General features: G+C 48.4%; 1 protein-coding gene across 1 annotated transcript in view; it reads left to right on the forward strand.

Moving 5' to 3' along the window:
- The window catches only part of BMP3 (bone morphogenetic protein 3), a 64,264-nt gene extending 39,783 nt beyond the window's left edge, over positions 1-24,481 (forward strand). The window contains exons 4-5 of the mRNA XM_076337503.1: positions 21,335-21,448; positions 24,018-24,481. Coding sequence (XP_076193618.1) covers positions 21,335-21,442 — 108 coding nt within the window. The 3' untranslated portion in view covers positions 21,443-21,448; positions 24,018-24,481. The remainder of the gene's footprint in view (positions 1-21,334; positions 21,449-24,017) is intronic.
- Positions 24,482-27,714: the final 3,233 nt, after the last annotated feature.

Here is a 27,714-nt window from a genome sequence, read left to right on the forward strand (position 1 = left end):
CTCGTTTGCAAAGGCCATTCAAACAGAGATTGTCTTTATAGAGCAAAGTACAGAGTGGCTGGGGAGTGGGTGCTATGGATTCACTTAAAGGTTAGCTAGTATGACAGTAAGAAGCTACCGAGGTTACTGGACCTGATCCAAGGCCCAAAAGTGTCAGTGCGTTTCTGTCCATTGGCTTTACTGAGTTTTGATTCCAGCCCACAAAAATAGTGCAGAAATTGTGGTGACAACCCTGCAATTTATCAGAAGAATGAGGCAGTCCTAATAGCTTTCTTGGTGTAGACAGAACCCAAGGCTGTTGTGTTAAAAACAAGAAGAAAAGTAACTCCTGCAGCCTTACTGCGTATAGCACGCTGCTACAAACCGAAGTAGGGAACGGAAGCCTCCAGAGTTGCTGTTCTAGGGAGGTCCCAGCAGGATGCTCTCCTGATTTCCCCGTGGTCCAGCTAAGGGAGGGTGGTGGGCTGGGCACGACATTGTCCCCCCTGTATGGGCCGCATAGGAGGCAGCAGGTCAGAAGCTCCCGGGTCTGCCCATCACAAGGATGCCTGTCTCTCTGTTTCCCTCCTCTGACAGCAGCTACGCAAACCTGGGGGATGCACGGTGATTCTACAAAAGGAAATGAGAGCAGACACCCAACAGAGCGCACGCCCAGAAAGGGAGGACTCTGGTCTGCTCTGTCCCCTGGAAACAACAAAGAGGGCTTGGGCTTGTTCTCTGAGCACCTGGGAGGTGCCCACAGGTCACGGTAACAGGAGAACCCACATGGCCACGCTGGTAACAAGACTACCTGGCTTGTTACATTTCTTCAGTAATAGGAATGTTTTATTCAAAACAGTAGAAAAGAAACGGGGGGAGAAAACAAAACCAAGGCATGTGCTGCCCGCCAGGTATGGCATTACTTGCCACAGCAAGAGCACTCCCACTTGAAGTAATCTCTCGCCTCTTGAGTACAAGAGGATGACAAGAGTGGGGACTCTGACTCCCGAGGGGTTTTCGGATGCTTCCGACTGCTCAATTGCATTCCCCGCCGGCCCAACCCAGCAAGTAACTTTGCATTGGGTCTCAGAGTAACACCCTGCCCTCTTGCCTGGAGGTGACCAGGTTCCCATGCCACGGGGACAAAACGGTTCAAGGAAGGCAGGTCACGGCTGCACACGATTACGGATGCGTGGGCTCACGACATCGGCCCGAAGGAGAGCCTGTTTCAGGCACGGTGATGCCGCACATCCTTCCCCGCTTTCTTGACTCCCGAGCTGCACTTAAAGAAAGAGGTGCTCAGGGCCTTGAGACTAGTACTTGTGCCTGAGCTTTACACATGCGCTTTCCTCTTCTGCAGCTCGGGGAGCTGCTCCAGCCTTACCTTGTGTTTTGATCGCTGCCTCATAGAGGGTTGTTAGTTACTTACTAACAAAGAGAGGCTTACAGCCCCTGCTACACCTGAACTCCATCGCTACGCAGAACAACAAGAAAGCACAGTTGCATGTGAGAGCACCTGAGCAGGTGTTGCTTACTGGTAATCCTTCACAAATCAAACTTTCCATACAAAACCACTAACTCCCTCCTTTTGAGCAAAGCTCAGGATTTCATATGCTTGTCGTTTTCAAGAGGAACAATCTTTTCCCAGAAAGCTTAAATGTAGATCTTACCTCATGCGAGGAGGTCACACGTGTGTTTCAAAGGATGCAGAGAAACAGGACTTTGAAGTACAAAGGTTGCACACAAAAAACAACCCCACATTTTTTCTTGCCACATGGAATTTTCATGAGGTCTTTATGAAAAGATGCTTCCCTCTTTTCAGCTTACTATTTCACGTGGAGGTTCCCTGCCTGCAACACAGACCAGAGAATCCCATTCTCATAAATGAGCCTTTTTAGCGAGCCCTAGGTTATCCTGCTTTCTAAGGGATTTTGGAACATCATAGTGAGCAGAGAGCTGGATCTAATTTGGAATCTTTTTTTTTAAGCTTTCCACAATCAATTTTTTACCATTAATTTCACATCTGCACGTCAGCTCTCTGCACAATCTCCTCCCTGCTTTCCACCTTTGGGAGGAATTACCTCGTTTTACTCACGCTGCATTCTACCTCTTAGCACTGCCTCCTCTCTCTCCTTAAAACTGCACCACACGCAAAATATGTTAATCATAATGTGGTGCAAATCCATTTTCCTTGGTCTTTCACCTCAACAGATTTTACACACTTAAGGAGCAGCACATCCATAGGAACCATTTAGCTGAGCACAGACATGCAGCCACTTCAGTGGTGAGAAATGAAACTGGGAAACAATGTTCGGTAACAGGCATATTGAAGTGTGCGCGTCTGTCTGTATCTCTTGATTTACTCCTGCTTGTTCAGCCCTAGATCAAGAACTACAGAAGTCAACCAGAAATGTTCAAATCCGTGCCAGGAAGCAAAATAATTGTGCTACAACATTCAAGCACAGGGAACTCAAGACATACAGAGCGCCAGACTTGTGCTGCCTTGCAAAATATGAGAAGGGAGGGTGAATTTAGGGCAGCGCGCTACGCTACAGCTGAGAAGTCTGCTTTTAATTGTCTCTTCTTTCACATACTTTCTGCATAATCTCGAGGAAGTCAAATTGTCAAACTGTCAGAAGTGTCTGAACCCAAAGCTACACACAGCTCTCCAGACGGCCTTCAAAAATCACCAAGGGGCTTAAATCTCTTGGGACTTCAGCTCCCACTTTGTCACAGTGATAAAAATTCTTTTCCCCACTCCACTGCAAGGTCCTTAGGGACAACAGCATGGGAAAGCCACGTCTTCGGAGAGAGCTTGTTGCATAGTGGGAGGAGAAAGGGATCTCAGCCGCTTTTCATTGAACATGAGACCTGTCAAATCCTGAGCTACCCCTGGATGTTGTTGACAGCTTACAGACAGAGAAGCCCATCCATTTCCTTTCCAGGATGAAGACTTGACCTTAGTCGTGAAAGCCAGGGACTAATCTGAGAGGAAGGGAGGCAATGTTTCCTCACGCTACCCGACCATCTGGGCAAAAATCATGGAGGGGAGGTGTACCTGAAACCCCATCACATTTCACCCGCTGCAGAGCACAGCTGCCCATCTGCTTGGTGCTGCTTCCCGCAGTCAAGAGTAAGTTGCCAGGACCCCACTGGCCTCCCCAGTGGGAGAAGCTATTAGTCTGGGGAGAGAGAAACACCCCATCTGCCTCTGGCTGAATCCGACCTACCTGCAATCAGAGAGCCTCTGTGTCGGGACGGCTGTTTCCTCTCATTCAATACAAAAAACTTACAGGCTTACATGTTGTAACATCTGCACCCCTTTATGTAGGAGTTCAAACCTTTGGGGCACCGAGGTTACTTCTTCCCCTTTTTATTGGCAGATGATTCTGATTAACAGGTGATTCAGGCAACTTTATACCATGCTGATTGTCACTAGCTTGCATGCAATTTTTTAAGTAAGTATTATTAGCCTCAACAATTCAGCTACTTTCTTTCCGATTACTCAGTCCTCAGCGAGCCCCATAGAAGAGAAATTTGCTGTGCAAAGGTACACTTATCTCTTTCACCTATCAAAGACAGTCCAGGTGTTTCCATAGTCAGCAATTCCTAAAGAATTATGAGCTTCATATCAAACACTTTTCCAGCTTCTTTTACCAAAAGCATTATCTAGTTTTAAGAAAGAACAGAAGAAATGCAGTGGGGCCCTAGGAAGAGAAGCTTTTTCCTAAGTCAGTCATCTATTCATGTCAGGAGAGGAAAAAAATGGAAGTAAGATGCTTCCAGAGGGCCTGTGCTGAGTTACTTGTGTGTCTCTTCCACGCATACTTGAGGAGGCATTTAGCTACTGTTGGATGCTCACGGGGGTGGGGGGGAGACAGGGTGAGCTGGAGTCAGGATCGGTGCTGGCACTGATAAGTGAACGGCCAACGAGCTAAGAAAAGAGGACGAGGGCTGAAAAAGGGTCACCAGTTCTGCAGGGGAGGCAGTGGGATGTGACTCAACAACTGCTCTGATGAACGCAGTCAGGGTCTGTGGCTGGCAGGAAGAGGCAGCAGAAATCCCAAACTCTTTGCAGGGATACCAGCCAGATCAGGGCAGCAACTGAACAGTACGCTACAACAATTTAGGGGAGCAGAGCTGGGCTGCACTGGATGGCCAGCCTGCCTCTTCTTCATGAGTCCCAAAGGGGCAGCTGCAAGGATGTGGTGAAAATTCGTCACTTGCACTGAAAACCAGACGTTAAGTAGCATACACCGGGGAATTCTCTCTCTCAGTCTGCTGGTGCTCCTGCCTGCTTGTCTCTCCTCAGTGCTCACCTGCAGCTCTGCTCTGATGTGGGAATCGAGGGAAAGCGCTGCCATCTACCCAACCTGGGCGGACCGCTCCTCACCTCTGTCCTCTGTAAGGAAGCACTGTCATCTTTCCTGCCTCCCAAGGCATGCTCTTGGGAAAAGCCTGCACACACACACACACACATACACACACACACACACAAAAAAAAAGCACAGTTACAGCTGGGTTTGTTAGAGAGCAATGGGGGTGGGGGAAAGTGCAGTTAGAACTGGATTTCTCAGAGAGCTACAAACCAAAAGCGAAGCTGACACAACATAAAGGTAAGATGATGCATAGGAATGCTGAAGAGAGAACTCACACAGCACACAAGAAATGAATGTCAGAATCTATTTTCTACTGATCTCAAAATTAAAAAAAAAAACAAGCACACTTTGCAACACTAAGCACAGTCTAATCACCTGAACTGTTTCTTTCCAACCTCCCACCATCTCCAGCACGCTGTTCAACCCCCTCAGAGAATGCCTTGTTTGCCTTCTTTTTTATGACAGTGTAACTTCTGCTTCTGAGGTGGTGTCTAAAGTACAGCCATCTATTCAAGATAGTTTGGTTTAGTTCAAAGAATGTTTAGACTGGACTGAATCCGCTTCTGCTTCTATTTCTGGAAATCATCAGTCCTGTGCATACAGCCCAGAAATAAAATGAACCAAAGTATGTGGGGCTTGCAGAAATAGGAAAATATTTGAGAAAAGGTGCAGTGGAGAAATCATTGTCTGTGGGGCATTCAGGCAAGCAACTCAGCTGCAAGAAAGTGGCTCTGTCCCCAGGATGGCCTCTTCTGCCTCAGTCCTGTCGGAATCATGGGGACAACAAGCACAATGCAGGGCAAAGAATCTGGACTGCTGTATGGAACGTGTTTGTACAAAGCGCATGTGATGCACTGGAAGTTTGTTTACACTGTGAGTTAAAGAAGGTGTACAGTTGCTTTGTAAACAACTGACACTCTATAGATGCACACATCTAATTGCTAGCTATATTAAATCTATCGTATTGCTATAGCTGCATTTTTAAAAACTATGTAAGTACTTATAAATAAAATGGAAAAACACTATCTAAATCATGGAGTACGATTTTTTTTTTTGAGGGGTTGTATGAGAAAAACCTGTGTGAGACACATACGCACACATACATATAATGTTTAGTGCTCACCTAAACCCCGAAAAGAAAATCCACTCTTTAATGCTGCAAAATAGTATTAGCTTCCAGTGCGCAGCCTGAAGCACAGACCTCTGCTTTCACAGTCTGCTCCCTCTTCAATTGTGCATGGCTATCGTAAGTTTGCACAGGCTTTGCTAGCTGCAAGTTTCCACAACAGCTTACAACGAGGCAGGGAAACAAAACCAGCAAAACATGTAGTGTCTTCCTCTATGGGCTCCGTCCAGCCTTCATTAAAATAAGTGGAAAAATCTTCTGCTGCCTTTACTCTGACTATTATACAGAGCATTTATATCGACCTTCAGGCAAAGCGATGCCCCATGCAGCAGTATGTATCAGCGTGTACCGCAGCTTCACCCGCCTGTTTTACTGCACTGCTTCTTTCCTACGGCTGATGCAGCAGATGTGACACCACAGACACAGAAACCTGTTTACAAGGGTTCCCTGGGCTCTGCAAGTCACGTGCTGTACTTGCTGCTGATTCAGGCATGGGCAAAGTCAGCTTCTTCACTGGCCTTGGGCCATTGCAGCCACATACTTGAGGGAAATGTGAGAATATCTTCAGCGAGATCTCACTGGGAGGCTGGGACCTCATCGGTAGGGGAGAAAGCCAAGCAACTGACACCAAAATGGTGCTCTTTGCCAGGCTATAGAGTGTAAAGTTAAAAAACTGCCTTCTTTAAATGCCCTTTTTTGGATCTGCCACATTTGAGACAGGTTTTAAAAATTGCAGGAAATCTCCTACAAGCCTCATGCAAAGGAAAGTGAATACTTACCACTCAGAACAACTGGTTCCCTCAGGAGTCCAGGTGCCCACACCAGCTGGCATCTGGCACAGCAGAGGGCAGAAGCTTTAAAAATAGTCTTAACGTGAACTGAAAATAAAAGTCAAGCAGCACTGCGTGTTTCTCCTGTGAGCTGCTGAGTCCTCTGCACTATACCTTACACAAATAAAAGGCCAGAAAAGTCAGCATTTCCATTACTTCCAGCCTTATCCACACCTTTGTCAGTGTAACCATAAGAAAGTGTCCCGCACTGACTGTGAGCGTGGCGGCTGGGCTTCCCGCGCCGTCTTATGTCGTGCCCTTAGAGAGACCCGTTTCTGAGCCCAGTGAGCCCCAGGTTGGGGGGGCGCTGAGGTGCAGTTCAACGCTGCATAGGAATGAAAGCCCGTAGGACGAAATGTGTTTATATTGTGCCCATATCCAGCAACCAGCAACTGTTTTCTTAATGTATTCTGCAACTTCTGCCAACACGTTTTAACTTAGCCCATATTGCAGCAAATTTCACTGAAGGGGCAGGGGACTGGCACATCGCAGGAGGAGTTTCTGAGTGTATCCCATGGGACAGAGACTTCCTCAGCTGGGTACAGACAGGGTGAGAGCTGGAACAACTCGGCCATCACATAAGGGCCGTCCCAGGGAAAGTCTCCTTGGTGTGGGGGCTGAAAGGAGAGCTGCATCAGGTGGTTGTTGTGGGAGTTGTGGAGCAAGTAGGAAAAACCATTGAAATGTTTTACAGCAGGTAGAAAGCTTGACAGAAGGCAAACTGAATGCTGTAGGGACAAAAGCCGGCTATGGACTGTAAGAAAAGAGTCAGTCCCTTGGAAAGAGATTATTTCTTCAGATGACCATAGGAGGCCTTTTGTGAGAAAAATACACCACCTTTTCTTTCTGATACAGTGAGGCATCACAGCAGTAATCAACCAGAGCCTCTGAGTGCCTTTGGAAATCTCAGTAACTGCTGGGGGCACAGCTAAATGGACAGTCTACATTCCACACAAGGAAAATACCATTTCCCTAGAATGACACGCAGACCCAGCATCGGTAAGGTGGAGGCCAAGCCCAGATGCCTACATTTCCAAGGAATACATTGGCCTTGCAATGTCTTAGGCTTCATTTTTTTGTTTGTTTTGTTAGCAGACTGTGGCTAACCTCAGGCCCTCTGCTTACTGCTGCCCACCGGTCCCCAGGCACTGGTCAGTCCCCAGCTCACAGACTGGTGTGGTGCAGGGCAGTGACCCACCAGGGTGGCCCCACAGGCCTGAGCTCCCCTGCACGTGGCCAGAGGCCAGCGGCCACAGGCCGCTTTCGCTTGTGCTCGCTCCCTTCCCCGATGGCTCAGTGTTTGTCACGAATGGCAGTCATATCCAGCAGCTCTTTGAGGACATGCAGCAGATCTGCCTGGACATGAACAGGACCTGCAATGTTTTCCCACTAGCTCACCATCAAAGGAGCTGGCCTGGCTGGCCCACCCTGGCTGGCGTGCCCCCTCGGACCTTGGCATCCCTCACTGCGGAGAGCTGGCACCGGCTCTCCTTGGCCCTCTGTGGAATGAGCAGGTGTGAGACTCCCCAGGTGCCAGGGCCGCCACGATGTCCTGGTGGTCTCCCTGTGGCGCCAGCCGGGATGAGGCTGGGCCCTGCTCGGCGGCAGCAGCCTGTGGGGCCGGGGTGCCAGGCTGAAGCGAGGGGCCGGGGCGGCCGTTGAGGCGGCCCCGGGCTCTCACAGGCGGCATTGGGCCGGCTGGCGGGGGGGGGGGGGCGCGGATAGTCGCGCTCAGCCGTTGGTCTCGGCCAGGAGGGGGCGCTCGCGAGCTGAGCACGGCTCGGCCAGCAGGGGGCGCGCATGCTCCTTAGCTAGAATTGGTCAGCAGGGGGCGCTGGCGCTCCACCGCTAGGCGCGGGGGTGGTCCCGTGCGGCGTGTGGGCGCGGCGAGGGGGCGGTCCTTCCCACCGCCATTTAAGGGCCGCCCCGCAAGCATGAAGTTTCCGGCGGGGCGGGGTTCGGCTCGGCTCGGCTCGGCTCGGCTCGGCTCGGCTCGGCTCGTGGCGGCCGCGGTGGCGCCGGCGGCGGCGGTCCCTGCGGAGCCCGAGCCGCTGCTGTGTGAGAAAGCCGGGTTGTGGGGCGTGTCTTTGCGTTGCCTGGGCCCCTCTGCAGTCCTGTCTCGGAAGCCCGCCCCTCGCTATAGGCGCTGCGGCTGACGGAGCCTGCTCGGGGTTGGGCTGGGAGCGCCGAGGCGGCGGCGGGAGGCTGCTGCAGCCCGGTCGGCAGCCATCCCCTCGGCAGCGATGGCAGCGGTGGCCATCAGCCCCTGGGGACGCTTCGAGGCCTCGCTGTGCCTGAGCCTCGCCTGTGGCAGCCCCCTCGGAGAGCAGCGCGGCTGTGGCCGCGGGTCGGAAACTGCCTATGTGTGCGCCCGGGCCCTGGGGTGACGGGTAACAGCGTAGGGCGCAGCTTCTGCCCCCGCTGTGTGGGGTTGTCCCTTATCTCGCTTAAAGAATAGTGGTGAGTGGGAGGGCGTTGCTTTGTTCCTGGGCAGGGGTTGAGAGAACAGGCTGTTTTTGGCCTGGGGGAGCTGGAGGTGTCAGCGCGAGACATTTCATCGGGGTTCTGCTGAAGGCACGGCATTTTGGCCAGCCGGCTGTCCTGGACAGCTGTGTGGCACACGTAGTGACACAGGTAACTGTGGGGCGGCTACCGGTGGTCTGTGGGCCCATCAGAGAAGCCCTGGTCAGGAATCGTTCACTTTCCCAAGCAGCTGACAAGTTCAGGTCTCTCCCTGATCGTTTTCAGTGTACGGTGCTTCAGGCCACTTGAAAACCTTTTGGGCAGGTGCATTTCGCGTGGAGAGATCATAGATCTGTAATCACAAAGGTCTTGAGTGTGTGTGGGGGGGAAGGTATTTCTTGCCTTAAAACTCTCAGCCCACCTCATGTGTTATGCCGTGTTACCATGTGGTGTGCCTTGTGACTGTGGTGAATGGCTTGATCCAGCATTTTCTGGTAGATAATTTTTGAAAGTGTGTGTGTATAGGCATGGGCAGGTTTGTGCAGGGTTACAGAGCCCCTTCTGGTTCCTTATTAGTGTATATGTGCTCTAGGCCTTTTGTGTTGGAAAGCCTTTGTTTAGTGCGTGGTTGTGTCTGTGTAACGATTGCTTTAGCTCCTAATGTGGTATACCTGTATTGTGAACTTCTTCCTAGGTTGTATGACTGTTTCTGGTTGTTCATGTAAATCTAGCCAGGTATTTTCTGCACAGTGGTGAAGCCTATTAGTTTGAACAAAAAAGGGCAGGAGACCAATGAAGAAAGAGGTGATCCATCTGCTGTAGCTCTTCGGAAGCAAGTGTTCTTTATTTTCATCGTTACAGAGTGTGTGGATGGGGTCAATGATGTAATTCTTGAAGACTTATAGGAATAAATTTTTTCTTTGGACAGTACATCTTACTGCTTTCTGTGCTGAGTTTCTTAGGCTGCCCTCAGAAACCATGTAGCCCAGTTTCTCTTGATCAGGGTGTGTTAGATGATATTACCCCCTCTCCTTTCTTGCTGAAAAGCTGCTAACGTTTGTCCTCAGGAAGAGCTGTGGTTCCTTAAGCCCCATGTATTGTGTTTCAGAGGGAACTGGGAAGAGGGTGTTGTCAGAAAGGCTGCTGGGAGGGGAGGCAGAGGAGGGGTCTGCTAGAAAAGCACTGGAGCTGAAGCAGGTAGCCTGGAAGGTAATACAGCAGGTTTCTGTATTGTACCAGGTGCTGGTCTGTCCTGCTCCCAGTAAGAAAGGCACTCACTCTGTCAGGTGTCACTTCAGAAGCTATTTATTAGTTTAACACTATAAAGAAGAGAAAAGCGTAGTCTTAATCTTCTCAGATGCTGGCAACCCGAAGAGGTGTGGCATCCAAGGGGCTTCTGACGGATGTGCAGCATGCTGTGCAGCACGCTATTCAGACCCCAGCCATAGAAGACAATCCCCCATTTTGGTCCTGTGAGCTATTATAGGATTTCCTTACAAGGCAACAACTCTGTTCTCTTTTTCTGTTGTCAAACAGGAAGGTCATTTGCACGAGAGTTTGTTGCTGCACTTACTGATTAAGGCAAGGCTATGGTGTAATCCTTGGTACTGAGGTGGAGCTGCCTGCAGCCTCTTTTGCTGCGATGAGCTGATTCAGTATACCCTGTGGCCGAGGGATATGTGCAGCTCAGCACAGGCCTGAAGGTCAGGCTGTACATGCAGTGCAGTGCAACCCAGACCCATGCCTACTCTGGCGAACTGTTCTATGGATCACTGACTCCATGATGTACAGCAGTTTTCCAGTCAGAATCACTCCAGTGACTTAAGCAGGTTGCATTGCTTCCTTATGCGTCCTTATGAGTGATGCAATTTGCCATTGTTTCTGAGCCAATTTTTGCCTGTGTAAATTTACTGTTTGCCCATTGCTTGTGGGTTTTGCTGCACAGCTGTGCTATGAGTGCTGTGCGATGTGGAGATGGCAAGTCAGGAAAGCTGATTTGTCCCTCAGGTGTGGGGAGCATCTCACCTCAGGTAGAGCTGCATGGTGCTGGCACTGTTGTGCTGCTTCTGAGGGTAAAGGATAGAGTCTGACAGAAGGGGATATCAGGACAGTGTGAGAAAGTCTATGTTGTAGGAAGCAAAATAAGTTAATAGCTCTCAGCAGTGAATCAGAACGTGCTTTGCAGCTTGCCTCTCTGGAAGAGAGCGTGTGAGAAGTCCCACTAGAGTCCGGTTTGATTACGAAGATTGGAACTGGAACTAATGATTACTTTAGCAGGAACAGGGCGTTTTTGCTGAGATGGTTTCATATGCAGTCGTGCAGGGCGTTTTCTATGGCGCATTCCTTGGGCTTCTCAGACTCCTTCTTTAAGCAAGGTATTGGACAGTGATAACACTTGCAGATGAGACACATCCTGGTTAGTTGTCACAGTGCTAAGGCAGTTGTCCTGTGATAAAGCAGCTGTCCTTGTTGCCTCTGGATGTGACTTTGTATTATTACTGTGGTTATAAGAAGCTAACTACCAACAGCTTCATTTCTGAAAGATTGAGTTTGCTTGTAGAAATCTGAGAAGACAACAGTCAAATGCAGGAAAAGAAAGCATGAGAGGTCACCGAAGGAAACTTGGAAGCATGGGAATGAAGAATCACAGTCAGCCCTGTGGAAATAGTCAGTTCCTGGGGAGTTCCTTTGGTATTCCTGCTTTGCTGTTTGTTTTGCACCTGTCTGGTTGTGCTCGTTTTGATTTAAAAAACAAAAAACCCAAACAACACATGTGCTTTTAAAGGCTTGAAAATACTGTAATGGGATTGTCCAGAACTGCTAGAAGCATGTGTCTCAGAGGGGTCCGGACCAAGACAACATTTCAGTTTTTTTCAACTCTGTAATACGTGATTTCTTTACAGGAGAAAATGCCAGTATTGTGTCGGAAGGCTCAGGGGAGTTTTTGGTTTGCATCTGCGGCTCTAAAACTATTAAGGAGGTGGATCATGTAAGTGCCACAGAAAAAGCTTGCTTGGGAGTAGCCCTCCTGCAGCAGCAGTGAGTAATTGACATCTTGATTGGGGGTTTAATGGATTTTACTCACAGCACTCAAGAACTGTGCTCTCTGCTGATGCAGTCTTCCTGAGTGTTTTGCTAGGGTTAGGAATATTATAATAATCTGTCTTTGGTTTTTCTTTCTGACTGTGGTATCTGCATTGCCCCCACCTGCCTCCTTTTTAATGGGCAAAGTATATGCCTGTGTGTTGCCTGCAGAGCAACCTCCTTGTTTCCTCCTCCTTGTCTGGTCATTCACTGAATGTGCCTCAGTTTGCCGGGAGCAGTGGTATTTCCTGAGCAACAGATGGTATCGGAGCCTAGAGGTGCCAGCAGCTGCCAAGGATGTGATAGACATGGTAACACTGCAGGAAGGGCAAATACCTCTTCCTCTTTTCTTACTTAGCAAGAATGAAGCCTGTACTGGAAAACATAAAATGTATCTGAGAAGAAAAAGAGGTAGGGGACCACAAGCAGATGGAGGTGCTCCAGGAGGGTCACACACACTGGCTGGAAATGGCTGCCTGCTGCCAACTCCTTCTGGCTATCAGAGGGAGGAGTAAAATGCACTTAGGTGTACCAGGCAGGACTGACTGAAGCTGTTCTTTGTAATACAGAGCATCTATGTAGCTGACATTACTTGGGGGCATGTTGCTTGCTCTGCAGGTCGAGTCCCAAGCTGCGACAGCCTCTTCTCTGGCTCTGGGCAGATATGCATTTTGCAGAAGCAACCCACAGTCTGTTGGGTGCGCAACTCCCCCTTTCCTCTAAACACCCAGGAGCAGCAGGTCCCTGAGGCTTGAGGAGGGGCAACAAAAAGAAAAATAGATCCTTGCTGCATAGCAGAGTTAAGGTTTTGTACCACTAGGCCAAGGTGTGAGAAAATGACCCTGGCTCCCTGATGAGATCCTTCTTTCCTTGTTCTGACGTGTAACCTGGGGAGCATGTCTGGTCTGTGACGGAGGGGTACAGTGGACACTAGTGACTGCTGGCTGTATATCTTCTTTAGACCACAGCACTACCCTTGTTCAGCTGCCATCACTGGCTCGACCACTGGATGTCCACCCTGAACAGAAAACTGAAACGTAGCCCTGCGAAGAGCAGTTCAGGAAAGGAAAGAGACCCAAGTTGCAGGGAGGGAAAGTGCCAATGTACTGGGAAGGGCTCATTGCTCGGGTCGTTCTTGTTGAGGTCTTGTTTCACAGTCCAGTGCTATGTTCCTACAGCTGGGGATGCCGAAAGGAGATTCATCTCAAGACAGTGGGAGGAGAAAGGGATGCTCCTCCAGTTCCAGCCAGCCATGGTGGAGAATGTGGTGGTGGTAAGCGTTCAGCGTCAGTGTCAGGGAGCACTGCTGATTATCTAACCTGGCTGCTCAAAGGTGGGTGCCTGTCTGGTCTGGTTAGGGTGGCAGAGCGTGGAGGGGAGTGGTGCCCTGGAGATGTCCAGGTTCTGTGGTGGGATAGGAAGCCACTAAGGACCTGGACTGACACAGCCTGGCCAGGTCCACGCAGCAGACATAGCCTGTGCAGTTTCAGCAGTGTGGTGCCCAGGCTGGGGTGTAGCTGGTGCCAGGTGTCTTGGCACTGTGCTCCCCGGTCTTACAGTTCTGGAGTTAACCTCCACCTCCGAGCCTTTTTCTCTGGTTATTTCATCTAGGCAAATCAGGTTTAATTCAGGATTGGAGCCTGCTGACTAGACAGGAGAATCTGGTCAGGGTCTGGGATGCTGCATGTGTTGCACAGACATTCAGAGATGTTTATTCCACTTGATGTCCTGATGCATTACTTAGTTTTCAGGGCTTCTGAAATTCCTTCATCCTCATTCTGCTGCTTGCTTCAAGTTGCTTGTTGTCCTGGTTTTGGCTGTGATAGAGATAATTTTCTTCCTGATAGCTGGTACAGTGCTGAGTTTTGGATTTAGTATAAGAATAACATTGATAACACAGTGATGTTTTAGTTGTTGCTAAGTAGTGCTTACACTGGTCAAGGACTTCTCAGCTTCTCATGGCCTGTGGGATGGAGTACTGGTCTCTTGTTTCGGAAACCTCACCTGGAGAAAAGTAAAGACCTTTCTAGTCAGTCTACCCAGTCCAAACAAACTAGGAAAAACTTGATTTGGAAATCCTGCCAGGAGAGGTTGAATGAGCTGGTTTTATTTGCGTAAAGAATACATGTAAGTGATTATGTGTTAGGATTGCAGAACTTGGCTGGAGAGGGCACTGCTGTTCAAGGTATTCCTTGTACATGGTAAATATTAGATCCTAAGGATTATTTCAGTAGTGCTGCTCTTGGTTTTAAATTGGTATCCGATTTTCTCAGTGTCTCTTCTTTATTTAAAAAATGTAAATACTATGTGCATCCGTTCAGCAAATCCACAGGTACACAGTGCAACATTATGCATAGAGTGATTTTGATATTCATTGCATCCAGCCTAAGGTGTGAGTTGCCTTGTATATGCCAGTATCAAAGCATACTCTCAAGCTGTTTACACAAGGTGGCAATATAGAGGACAGCTAATTTTCTAATCCAGTACTGCTGGGAGCCAGTGCCAGGTGGTAAGATTTCTCTGTTACATTGTACCTAAATACAAGAAAATTCACAAATGCCAGTGGCCTGCTGAGAAAGACCTGCTGGGAGAGCTGACAAGCATTGGGTTCTGTCAAGGCTCAAGTGGGTAGTTTACTTATTGGAGCAGAAACAGACTGTTACATTCCTCAAGGTGAAATCTTTGTTTGCTTAATTTATTCAGGATCAAAGTAGGGTTTTTCTGTATCTTTCAGAAGTAAAAGGTTGAAAAGTAATTGTTCGGTTAAATCTTTTACCTAATTGCTGAAGTTTCTGTCAAATCTAGACTTTCTAATAGAACAGTTAGATAAGCAGGTAGCATTTAATGAAAATAATATGGATGGTAAGTTTTGGCATATTTGGAAATTGATATGCAGAGTTAAGAGCACTTTGGCCATGAAAACGTTGCTCGCTTGTTAGAGGCAAGGGGATGGTTAAGGCCAGCAAGCAACATAAAGCGTAAGACAAGAAGATGAAGCATAAGCCATGAAGTCAGAACCATGGACTCAATCTGTTAAGTTGATCACAGGAACCCAGCCAGGTAACGTTGCCACCAGCCGCTGCTTTGAGAAGGAGCCGGTAGCTGTTCCTCAGAGGACTCCATCCGGACACTTGCTGCGAGAAGGACACAAAAAAGAGATCCGGTTTCAGTTGCAGCCTTTGTTCAGCTTTTCCAATTTGGTTTTGTAAAGGGCCATTTTGATGAGGATGCTTTAATTTTGTAAAGCCATGGACAAAAATGTAGGAGAAATATACAGTCTGAGGACAACAGACAAATACTTTGAGAGTTGTGTGTCAGATGCCCCTCCTTTTCTGGTAGCAGTGTCTGGAAAATGAGGAGAGTCGTGTGCAGTAGGAAACGGGAGTGTGAATTAGTTGTCCCCTTGGGCAACTTGGAGTCTCATGTCTGAAAGTCTCTCCTCTCCCGTGAGGAGAGGGACTTGGCTGACCTACCAGCTTACCGCAGTTTGTCTCTAGTTAAAATACATGCGTTCTGTGACAGCCTTGCTCGTGTGCTCCTAAATGCCACTGTAATAAAAAAGAGAGCATTCTCTGCCACATGTGGGAGAATGCTCTCAAAAAGATTTAATATATTTTTTCTGTTCAGCAAAGGGCAATCCATGCTTGTGGAGGATGTTTTCTCCCAGGAATTAAAGGGCTGCCCGGGCCAAACTGAGTTTTCAGCTGTCCACCACAAACTAGATTGTGCGAGGGGATAGTTCTCACCAATATCAGAGAACACCGCGGGTAGCACTGCTCAGACTGTTGTTTGTAATCAGCTGGGACAGAGTTTAAAGCAGTTCCCAGCCTCCCCTAAACTCAGGGGCGAGGGAGTCCTTTGAGTTGCTCCACGTTGCTGCTGAAACAGTCCTTAGTGCAGCCGCAGTACATGTCTTGTGATCTCCTCATCGCTTGAGTGCAGTCAGAGCATCATGTATCGTGAAGTTCCCATGGACATTTCACACGCTGTTACCCAAGTACTTGTTTTAGGATGAAAACCTCGTCAGTCCAGTGTTGCGTAGTTTTCATCGTGGAATTGTTTTGTTCACTGCCTGATGTTGGGAGAGTCTGGCACATGCCGTATTCCTTTTGCACAGGCTGATGCTGGAGTTGTGCTCAGCATCTTAGAATACCCCGAATGGATTACAGAGGGCGTGTTTCTTGCAGTTTTCTCTCCATTTCTAGCAGGACAAAGGTGCTGGCCTTTTCTGTGTATTATTAATATGTATTAATGTATTAATATTGATAGCTAGAGCTAGTTCCTAGATAAAACAGACCTTTGTTTATAAAATCAGTGTTACCTGATTGAGAAATGAAAATTTCTATTACATATCAGTATGACCCAAATGCTTATATGCTTTTCTGCGTTAGTGAAATTATTATAATAAAAAGAGAGGGGTAATACAATTAACTTTTTCAGATCCAAATTCATGCTTTCAGTTTTGTAATTCCTTAGCACAGTAGGGATGCCACAGCATTTTTGTGAAGTAAACCAGAGAGTTGTGGTGAATGGAGTTACATCCAGTTGGCGGCTGGTCACGAGCGCTGTTCCCCAGGGCTCAGTACTGGGGCCGGTCTTGTTTAATATCTTTATTGATGATCTGGATGAGGGGATTGAGTGCACCCTCAGTCAGTTTGCAGACGACGCCAAGCTGGGCGGGAGTGTTGATCTGCTCGAGGGTAGGAAGGCTCTGCAGAGGGACCTGGACAGGCTGGATCGATGGGCTGAGGCCAGTCGTATGAGGCTCAATGCTGGGTCCTGCACTTGGGTCACAACCACCCCATGCAGCGCTACAGGCTTGGGGAAGAGTGGCTGGAAAGCTGCCTGTCGGAAAAGGACCTGGGGGTGTTGGTCAACAGGCGGCTGAACATGAGCCGGCAGTGTGCCCAGGCGGCCAAGAAGACCAATGGCATCCTGGCCTGTATCAGAAAGAGTGTGGCCAGCAGGAGTAGGGAAGTGATCGTGCCCCTGTACTCGGCCCTGGTGAGGCCGCACCTCGAATACCGTGTTCAGTTTTGGGCCCCTCACTACAAGAAGGACGTCGAGGTGCTGGAGCGTGTCCAGAGAAGGGCAACGAGGCTGGTGAGGGGTCTGGAGAACAAGTCTGATGAGGAGCGGCTGAGGGAACTGGGACTGTTTAGCCTGGAGAAAAGGAGGCTGAGGGGAGACCTCATTGCTCTCTACAACTACCTGAAAGGAGGTTGTAGCGAGGTGGGTGTTGGTCTTTTCTCCGAAGTAACAAGCGATAGGACGAGAGGAAATGGCCTCAAGTTGCGCCAGGGGAGGTCTAGATTGGATGTGAGGAAAAATTTCTTCACTGAAAGAGTGGTGAAACATTGGAACAGGCTGCCCAGGGAAGTGGTGGAGTCCCCATCCCTGGAGGTATTTAAAAGACGTGTAGATGAGGCGCTTAGGGACATGGTTTAGTGGGCATGGTGGTGTTGGGTCGACGGTTGGACTCGATGATCTTAGAGGTCTTTTCCAACCTCAATGATTCTATGATTCTATGATTCTATAATCAAGGAACTTAATTCCTGAAGACAAGGAAGAAGGCAAAGGAAGGGCAAGAAAAGGGCTTTGTGGAATTAATAGTCCAAAAGCCTGATAGTATTTCTAGATAGTGCTAAACTATTTTGAAGATAAACAGCCTACATCATGAGTCAGAGCCATCTCATGTGGTTTCGGTGCTGCCCTTCTACAGGATTTACTAGTGGCATACATCTCTAAATCATGACCAAAACAAATGGTGGCTGAACCAAAGAAGCAGTACAAGCATTTATTTTGGCATTTTGTGCGCTTCCACTAAAGAAGCGTGTTGGGGGAAATAATCTATGTAACAACTGTGGGCGGTGGAAATCAAATTACAAACAATATTTGTATTAAACACCACCTCAATTTCAGAAGATATTAGGTTTCAATAGGAGTAAGTAAATAGAGACTAAGAGCTAATTTTCTCTCAGGTGAGGGATTCTAGGTACAATACACGTACATGCATTGCACTGCAACTTCGGTTGCAGTGACATCGAGGAAAGTAGAGTGTGTTCTGACATCCTGTTAAAATGGTCCGAATGAGAAATAAAAGAGGATTCTGCTCTGTAGGGCTAGTGGCAGGTTTGGGGAGAGAATACATGTAAAGCTGCATCCAGTTACTGCGTATATCACTTTTATTGTAATTGTGACTAGATGCTCGAAGTTCCTTCCCTACCTGGTGCACGCGGGGGCTTCAACACACAAATGGCTTGGTTTGCTTTTCCTGTGTGGTACAAGGTTTTGCAGTGATCGGGTACCCTGGGAAAATGAATTGCCCTTTTGATTACCCGGTTTCTTGATCACTGATGAACTTGAGAGTTAACAGGGATCCTCTCAATGTTGTAGGGGTTGCAGTGTGACTTACAGAAGTGTTTATTTCTGTCTTGAAGCACATTGATCATGTTTGAAAAATCGGCCTTTGAGGTTCAAAAGATAGTAGAGCGCACGGTGGTGTCAGAACCAGGTGCTACCAGCATCGCTGATGGGCTCAGCTTCAGTTGGCGGTGGGTCCTCCTTGGAGCCGGTGGGAACTGGCTCTGTCGGACACGGGAGCAGCTTCTGGCATCTTCTCACAGAAGCCACCCCTGCAGCCCGGCCTGCTACCAAAACCTTGCCCATGCGTAAACCTCATATACACATCAAGCTGGACTGACGCTATGGGAAGTCTGAAGTGTGGCCGTTGCCTTTGCAGGAGCCTTTGGAAATGATCACCCATTTTCTGCAGAAGCTGCTTGAGAAAACAACAGTCAGGGAACATCTTCATCTCTCCCTCTTTGTAGCTGTGCCCTCCAGAACTTGGTGATGAAGGGAGGCTGTCAGTTCCAGGAGTACCCAAGGTATAACTCTTCTGCTGTCCTGAAATGCCTAAAAAGTGAGTGAGCCAGTGAGTTTCCTTGAGATGGAAAGTAAAGTCTGGAGAAATTGTCTGGGAGAAGGGCAGTCAGCTGACCTTGGCTATTTTATGGGCATTTCACTCCTGGACATAACCTAATTTTGTCACACTGAGTTGAAGGGCAGCTTAATTGGCGTAGAAAATAAAACTGTTCTCCAACATTTCATATGCTTCATACACTTGTAGGGAAACTAACGGAGAAATCTGAAACAATTGCAAGCCCTGCGGTTTGCTTTAAGAAACTGTACTGCTTTCTGCACGGGGTCGTTAGCTCTATTGGTATCGCGTTCTTGTGGTGGTGGTAGAAAGGATGGACTTCTATAAAAGGCTTATTTCTCAAACTGCCATCAAATTACTGTGACTGTATTACTAAAAAAAAAAAAACTGATGGGCCTGGAATGAGGCGGAGGTGCTACCCAGAAACGTGTGCGAGTGACCCAGAATTAGGTAATTGCATATTATTAAAACACAGTCCTCGTTTCTGAATGTGCTGGCTCCTAAAATAGAAAAATCTGCTTCTCAGCAGTGTGGACAGTATTTTTCAATCCTTTCTTCTTTTTATCTATTTTATTTTGTTTAATATTTTTGCTTTCTAAATCGATAATCAAGTCTTCCTTCTAATGCTGGCTCTAATCTTATGCTTTCTCACCAAAAGTGTTTGCAATGATAGTTCTTACGTGTTACTCGGTAGCATTTGACACTGAACTGCTCCTTGTTTAGCTCAGCATTGCAGCTGTTTTGATGTTTTATTTAATGCATGTTTTCCATGCTCTCAGCTTCCCGGGTTTCATGTGGCATCATGTCCAAGTTGCCACCTGCCATGCACGAATCGTTATGCAACAATATGTCGTATAACACCCCAGCCTCCGTGGCAGAGATTAAAATGTCTGTCCAGCAAAACCACATCATGGAGCGTTTCTTTCTGAGTCTTTTTTTACGAGCATGAGCCACAAAGCTGCTGGTGTGAGGACGGTGTATTTGTGAGTATGGGAAGCAGGGGGTTAGTGAAGTGCCGAAGACCAAGTCCATACCTGCGGAGTTGTTCGTCATGACTTGTACAGCGATCTCTCATAGCGGCTCTGCCAGGGATTGTGCTGACACAGGAAAGCGTTTTCTACTCCCAGGAACCATCTTTAGTTCTTGCATATAAATTGTAGGACTATAGTAATTTCTAGAGTGAGACTAATGCTGGTGCACGCTAGGAGTAAAGCTCTCCTATGACAATAAGGCTTTTCTCTTCCATATGGGAAGAAATGTACATCTGAGCCAGAGTGCCTTGAGAAAGGGGACAGATACTGTAATAACTAACTCTTGCCTCTAAGGATTCCTCTTATGACTGGATGGAAGTTGTAGTTGACAAATTTTATCACCCGACACGATGGGGCCAGACAGCCAGGTTCTTCCAGGGATCCTTGGCAGAATGATGACGGCACTAAGTTGTAGTTACCATTAAAGCTTTATTTTTTTGAATGGAACTTTATGATTAGCATAGCACAGAACTTTATGATCAGAGTAGCGCAGGATTTCTACAAGCAAAATCAGTGTAGCACAATTTTATATTTCATAGCACCGGTTAGCTTATGGTTTCTACTAAGCCAGACCATCTGTGGATTGGGCCAAATCTTAATACCTGGCTTGCCTTATCCATATGGCAATCATCACTTGAACTCAAAAATACGTGAAAGAATAGGAGTCCTTTGCTCTGTCCTCAGAGGAAGTGGATGCCACCGGAGGCGTCCCTGGCCACTGGGGCATCGCGGGTTTTGCTGTCCAGCAGCAGTTCTGGCCCAAGTCCTGCTCAGCACCTGTAACTGCTGGGTTTTCTAGACAGTGCTCTGCATTCTGCCCTGCCCTGCCCTGTTCCCCCCCCCCCGGAGGGGGGTTGTCACAGCCCCCTTGGCCGGTGCGTGGGACCTGCAAGGCCAGTGAGGAGGGGAGTTGTTGGCCATAGAGAAGGGCTGTTAGCCTTATGAAATGGCATTAATTCTGCTAACCGTATCACCACGGGTCAGGAGCTGAGAGTACTAGTCACAGCCATATAGTGTTCTGACATTTGACTTGGTTTTTTGGGGGCGTTAGGTTTTTTCAGAGTGCTCCACCTCAACCACCTTCCCTCTGCACTAAACCCAAACTATGGGCCGTGGGCCCATACTGCTTTCTTCTGGTTTGTGCGTGTGTTGCAATGCCGATAGCACCAGCATCTTTTAGCAGATGACCTTCCAGCTTTTTGTTCAATACTGAAGCGCTTCATTCTGCTGCCTATTCAGTACAGCTCCCGACTGCTTTTCTGCCCTTTTGTGCAGCTCGAGCTGTGGAGATGTTAATTCCCAAGCAGAGAGTCTTTCTTGCTCGCTAGCCAGAGAACAAGGAGGTGTTGCTCCAGGGCTGGTCGTAGCCGGTGTGTGGTACCCATCATGGAGTACTGCATGGTCATGGCAGGGCTGCACAGGGGTGACACCCGCGTTCTCTCAGAGGGGGATGGAGCTTCACCTGTGCCATGCTGGCTAAACGCCTGCTGTTTTACTTTCAGGGTGGACGAGAGGCCTCTGGTTTTGTGGCCAATGCTGTAGGCGCTTCCATCATGGCCTGGATAAACTTGGATGTCAGCACTGGTGCGTCGGAGGTGGAAGGTGCCTAATGGCAGGTAATCACACCACAGCACTGGCTGGACCCTTCCTTCTAAGAACAACTGCACCCCACCCCAGACAGGCCTGGTAGCATGCTCAGGTGTGGTGGGACTAGCAGCTTGGCCAGATGCTGCTCTTCTGCGGACCCCAGCACTAGAGACCAGAAAGAAACTGGTGGGGAAAAAAAAACAAAGCATGACTCGAAAGCTAAGCCCTCGTGGTTGTTACCGAAAGGTCAGAGCTCGGAGCTGAGCCTAAATGGACTGCAGTGATGCTGTTGCTGCCTGGCTCGGCTGGGGGAGGATGGTATCTTTGGGGCCAGCCCTATTCCCAGCACAGCTGGGCTGTTTGCTGTGGCTGGGGTGAGCAGAGGGGGAGCCTGCTGCCTCCCTGCAGTCCTGAGCGTAGCTCCCTAGTCAGGCTTCAGGTCATGAATTGTGTGGTTGATAAGCATTGCAGGCTTTGGGTCAGAATCTGGTATTGGCTGTTGAAGCTCCTTTTCAAGGCAGAGCGTGGTTCTGACAAGTGGCATGTGCAGCTAACACGTACTATCTATGTTCTTGCCCCTTTGCAAGACCTGGTGTCCCCAGTTTGTGCCAGAATTCTGAGGCAGAGTTGGGCCCTGCTGCAATTTCTGCATTGATCTGCAGACCTTATCCCATGGGTCGAGGTTGATGCAAGCTGCCGGAGGATTAAAAACTTGTCCTGCTGAGCCAGGCACTGTTCATTGGATACTTTGGACACCACTTCAGGAGGAAGGGGTGAAGCATGTGCTGCCCCTGGCTCGTAGGAGGTGTGGGGTCAAAGTCACTGTTGGCACAAGAGGAAAAAAGCCTGAATGGCCAGAGCCCAGTGATACCCCTGACCTGCCCCACAGCACCAGGGCTGTGCCTCCTGTGACGCTTGCCCCTAGTCCTAGTTCCCCAGTACTGTCCTGTCCGGCCTCAAAGGCACGGGATTGTGGGGTGGTCGTTCTTCCTTTCTCTTGCACGTGTCCACCAAACATATCATGCAGGGATGGGTTTGAGAGGTGTCTCTTTCTAAGCCCTGAGAAACAGGTTAAGTGCAGTGTTTTGCGGGCTTGAAACAAGCTCAGTGGCTTTGGTTGGGGGCTCCAAAGCAGAGGCTACATGCTGTGGTTCTCAAGCTCTAAGTCCTGTGTTTTCAGAGCTTGAAAAGTGAGGCTAAGTAATTTCTTTCTGAAGCTCAGAAAAAGACTAAAAGTCGTGCATTTTCAGCCCTTGAAAATGCAGGGTAAGTCCTGCGTTTCTGGGACTCAGAAAAAAAACTTAAGTGCTGCCTTTTTGGGACTTCAAAACAGAGGCTCGGGGGCAACTTTGGGCGGGCAGGAGACAGAGGGGACGGGGGTTGGAGTCTGGGGGAGAATGGAGGGGGATGGGCAGGGTGCGTGGACCCCCACCTCTGGTGGGGGTCTGGTTGCGTTGGTCCCTGAAGTTAGGGAGGCAGGCGTGCACCAGGCCAAATTAAACGTCTGACATAGTCTCTGGGGGAAACGGCACTTTTCACAGGTCCAACTCTTCATTCAAGGTGTGTACAACCACCAGAATAGTTATTCGATATTTAGACAAGGTACAACTATGACGGTTCATATTCATATACAAGTTATGACAGTGATTGATTTATGACCTTGCCAGAAGCCCAGATAGCTGCAATTAGCTGGAGCTTTAATTGGCTTGTAACAAGAGGGAGCATCCATCATCTGGAGCTGTAAGAAGCAGGAACATCTCATAGCAAGAGCTGGAGCTGAAATTACTTGAAACAGAAACAGGTTGGAGCATCTCAGAGCTGCAGCTGAAATTAGAATCATAGAATCATTAAGGTTGGAAAACACCTCCAAGATCGAGTCCAACCGTCAACCCAACACCCCCATGCCCACTAAACCATGTCCCTAAGCGCCTCATCTACTCGTCTTTTAAATACCTCCAGGGATGGGGACTCAACCATTTCCCTGGGCAGCCTCTTCCAATGTTTAACCACTCTTTCAGTAAAGAATTTTTTCCTCATGTCCAAATTGAAACAAGCCAGAGTGAAATGAACTGGAATGTCCATCAGCCAGAGCTGCTGTACAGCTGGAATGTCCATTAGCTGAAGCTGTAAACAATCTGTGGTGTCCATCAGCTGGGGCTGTGCTCCCAGCATGGTTAAATGGAGGAGCATCTGCAACCTGTAGCCTCTGTTAGCTGGAGCTGAGCTTACCTGCAGCTGTAACAGGAAGGAGCATCTATGAGCAGGAACATCTCCTGTCTGGAGCTGAAATTACTTGGAGCCAGAGCATCCATCAGCCAGATCTGTACTCCGAGGCTGTCCCCAACAAGGAGCTCTTCCCAGCCAGGGCAGCAGGGAGGTGAGTCATCCTTCTGCTAGGGGAGGCCCTGGCCTCTTCCCCCTGAGCTCTCCCAGCGCAGCCCCACTGTGAGGGGGCGCAGGCAAGGTAGCATCGGCATCTCCTCTGTACCTGCGAAAGGGGAGCAAAACTGGGGTGCACAGTTCTGACTGAATTTATCTACTGTCTTCTGTGCTGTTTTTTAATATGCTGGAATATAATTTGGGATTTTTGTTTTTCAGGTGTCTTGTTGTAAGCGTCTTGTGGTGCTCAAGACCCCCCAGCTCAGGTTTGCCTGCCGGTCATGAAGCGTACTGACGGTAAGGGGCCAGCCCTGTGTCTTGAGGCTCCTGGCTCTGTCTCCACTGTCTCCGCACTGCAAGTGCGGCAGTGAGGGCTGTCTGGTGGGGTAAGTCCGGGACCAACAGGGACTGGGGACGTTTGTGGCCCTGGGAAGCCCATCCTAGCAGGGGAACGGAGGGGGAGCGTTGCGGAGCAGAGCCTGGGCAAGAGACGTGGCACCATCCTCAGGCACACTCCTCCTATGCCGTGGGGCAGCCATCAGCCTGCGGGACAGGGGCTGGGGGGGCTGCAACCGTTGGGGGGGGCCCACCCCCCACTTTATTTTTCTACCGGACCTCCCCTTTTTGGGGGGGGTGTGTATGTGTACATATGTAAATGGCATTATTAAAGTAATGAGCTGCCATTCAGGGCTAGACTGTTTCCCTGGTTTTGAGCCTCTTCTGGGGGTGAATAAAAGGGGGGGGTTTGGGGTGATGATGTCATTTGGGGCACCGCAATGTCACTGGGGGGGTGATGATGCAGCAGAGGAGCAGGTGACTGGGGGATGGGGGTCACAGGAGGTCCCCCCGCAAAAAGAGGGGTCACAGCCCAAAACCGCCTGAAAATTCACGGAGGGATGTTAAAAAATATTGAAAACTGAATATGGGTGTGAGGTGTTGAAATAGAGATAAATCTCTCATTTTTATATAAATTGAAAAATAATATTTATATATAAAAGCATTTCAAAATAAAAACCTATATCTACTATATTATATAAGGATTTTAGACTATAAAAAATCTAAATAGAGTTATGTAGGGTTTCAAAATACAAAAATAACTCAAATAAATTAAAAAATGAAGGACTTGAAAATGAAAAAAAAGATGATACATGTGAAGGAATTTAAAATAGAAAAAAGTCTGAATAGAGCTAGTTATGCTTATTCTGTGTTACATAGTAAGTCTAAGTAGATATTATATGTAATCTAAATGGAGATTATATAAATGTGTAAATGGATAACTAAGTCTAAATAGATATAAATCTAAGTAGATATCTAAGTCTGTTTAGAGAAGTCTAAAAAGATATAAAAGAGTCAAAATATGTGTCTAAACAGATAGCTAGTCTAAATAGATGTTCTGTATACTAAGTGTAAATAGATATATAAGTGTAAATGTCTATGCTATATAATGTTTTTAAAATGCAAAGAAACCCTATTTATAGAAAGGATTTAAAAACTCTACCCCCCCTCTAAACTGTGTTGAAGATATAAAAGCACTTTCAAAAGCTGCCCCTTCCTCCTTTTCTCATCTCGATTTGGGGCCGATTCCCCCAAACAGGGACTTTACCCTGAGAGGCCGCGCACGCAGAGTGGGAGCCTCTGCCACGGCACAAAAATACTGCAAAACCCTTGATTCAGGGTTTGCAGTGGGGAAAAAAAAACAATTTTTGGGGAAAAAAAAAAAACATTTTATGGCTCCTGGAAAGCCAAATACATCTGGATTTGTGAAGCTGGAAAGCAAAAAAACCCAAACAACCCACAATCCATTTCATTGTGTAAAACCAAAACTAAAATCACCGATTTTATTGTTGTGGAAAAGTGTTGAAAAACCCCAGAATTGAATATTATGAAAAAGCAATAAACCCCAATTATTATATTATGGAAAAGCAAAAAACCCAACAGCAACAAAAACAGAAAAGCCAACAATTTGGGGAAAACTTAGGGTGAAACGCTGGCAGTTTGAGGGGCATCACTGAGAGTTATCCGGTGTGGGTCAGTTATCTGGGGTGGATTATCCCGAGTGGACCCCCTAGTGTAGGTCATCCCCATGCATGTCCCCCCATGCACCTTTCTACCCACACATACCCCTCATCCGTCTGTGTCCGTCCCCACCCTTCGTGTCCATCTCCTCCCCCATCCCCCTCTGTGTGTCTCTCCGCCCTCCCAAATGCTTTCCACTGACATGTCCCCCTAAGTGAGGTTTTCCCCCATGTGAGTTTTATTCCCTGTGACATGACCCCCACATCCCCTGCCCTCACATCTCGTGGCCCCCCCCCCCCTATTTGTCACTGCCTCCCCAACCACTCTGCTTCTGGATCCCTGGGGTGCTGCCTGCACCCCCCAAACTCTGACACCCTGCCACTTCCCTGCTCCCTGCTCCCACCACACTCTCCCTCCTCCTACATTTTGGATTTGTGCTGGAAACTGTGTTGATAACACAGGGATGTGTTAGCTACTGCTGAGTGGTGGTGGCACAGTGTCAAGGGCTTTTCTGCTCCTCGCACCACCCAGCCAGCGAGCAGGCTGGGGGGGCGCAGAAAGTTGGGAGGGGACACAGCCGGGACAGCTGACCCCAGCTGACCCAAGGGATACTCCACACCATATGACATGGTGCTCAGTAATAAAACTAGGGGGGAGGTTGGGGGGGGCTGCTGCTCAGGGACTGGCTGGGCATCAGTCATTTGGTGGTGAGCAGTTCTTTTCATTTGTATTGCTTGTCTTTCTTGGGCTTTATCTTTCTCGCTTTATTTTTGTTTTCTTCTTTTCCTTACGAGTGGTTGCTGAACTGTTTTTGTCTCAACCCACGAGTTTCCTCACTTTTGCCCTTCTGATTCTCTCCCCATCCCACCAGGGTGGGGGACTTCAGTGAGCAGTTGTGTGGTGCTTAGTTGCTGGCTGGGGTTAAACCACAACACAAGGTTAGTTTCAAGCCCTGCCTGGCTAATGCTTTAGGCTCTCCATGTTATCCCTACTTTGTTGATAGGCCATCCTTCTTCTTCATTGCAGCTGTATAGTGCCTTTTGCTCTGTAAGCAGCACTAGTCATGCCATGCAAACATATCTGTTTCCCAACCTTTGAGAAGTAACTCTGCCAAAGACAAAGAGGGAAACAGGCATGGCACAATCTACAGCAATTCTGCCTCTCAAAGCACCTGGCACGCCCCTTTCTCTTGCCTCTTACTCTGTCCAGCTAGGCTGGAAAGTACGGTTGTTGCAGAAACTGCTATGCCCTGTGACTCCTTCTCAGGTTGTTAGCTTCGCCCTGTGTACAGGCTGCCGAGGTCATCGACTCTGCATGGGAAGCAGGCAGCCTGGAGAGCTTTACACCAAGGTATTCCTTTCCACTTTGGGCAGCAGCGGTTCTGCTGCTGCTACTGGTGACCACTTTCTCAAGGGCAAGGGGCCAGGACGACAACAGGCTGCCGCACACTCCAGTCGAACTAAGACGCTGTTCTGTGTGGACCTGGTGCAGGGAAAGCTGAGGTACTTTCTGCACTGCCAGTGGCTCTTGACAATGTAACTGCGCTCTGATTTTAGCAGAAAACGGTGTCGGTCACAGGCAGCCACGTATTGCTGTGCACAGCGATTTGGCAGGTGTCTTGCTTGTTCATGTAGAGGCGTATTTCTTGCTTTGCAGTCTTGATGCTAAAACAATTGGGGGTTCAAGTTACAAAAGCCTTTTGATGTCAAAGCAAGATGACAGCTAGATTTCTACCAGCACTGTGTTTGAGCTGCGTTGCTAGCTGAAAATGGCTTGCAAGGTCTGAATTGAAGAAACTGAGTGTAGAAGTGATTGTTTTAAGGAGGTGAATTAGGCAGCCAAAAGAACTGAGCTGCTCACTCAACACATTGGCAGAACAGCCCATCCAGCTTACCACGTA

Source organism: Aptenodytes patagonicus, chromosome 4 (assembly GCF_965638725.1).
Source record: "Aptenodytes patagonicus chromosome 4, bAptPat1.pri.cur, whole genome shotgun sequence".
In the NCBI taxonomy this organism is placed as follows: Eukaryota; Metazoa; Chordata; class Aves; order Sphenisciformes; family Spheniscidae; genus Aptenodytes; species Aptenodytes patagonicus.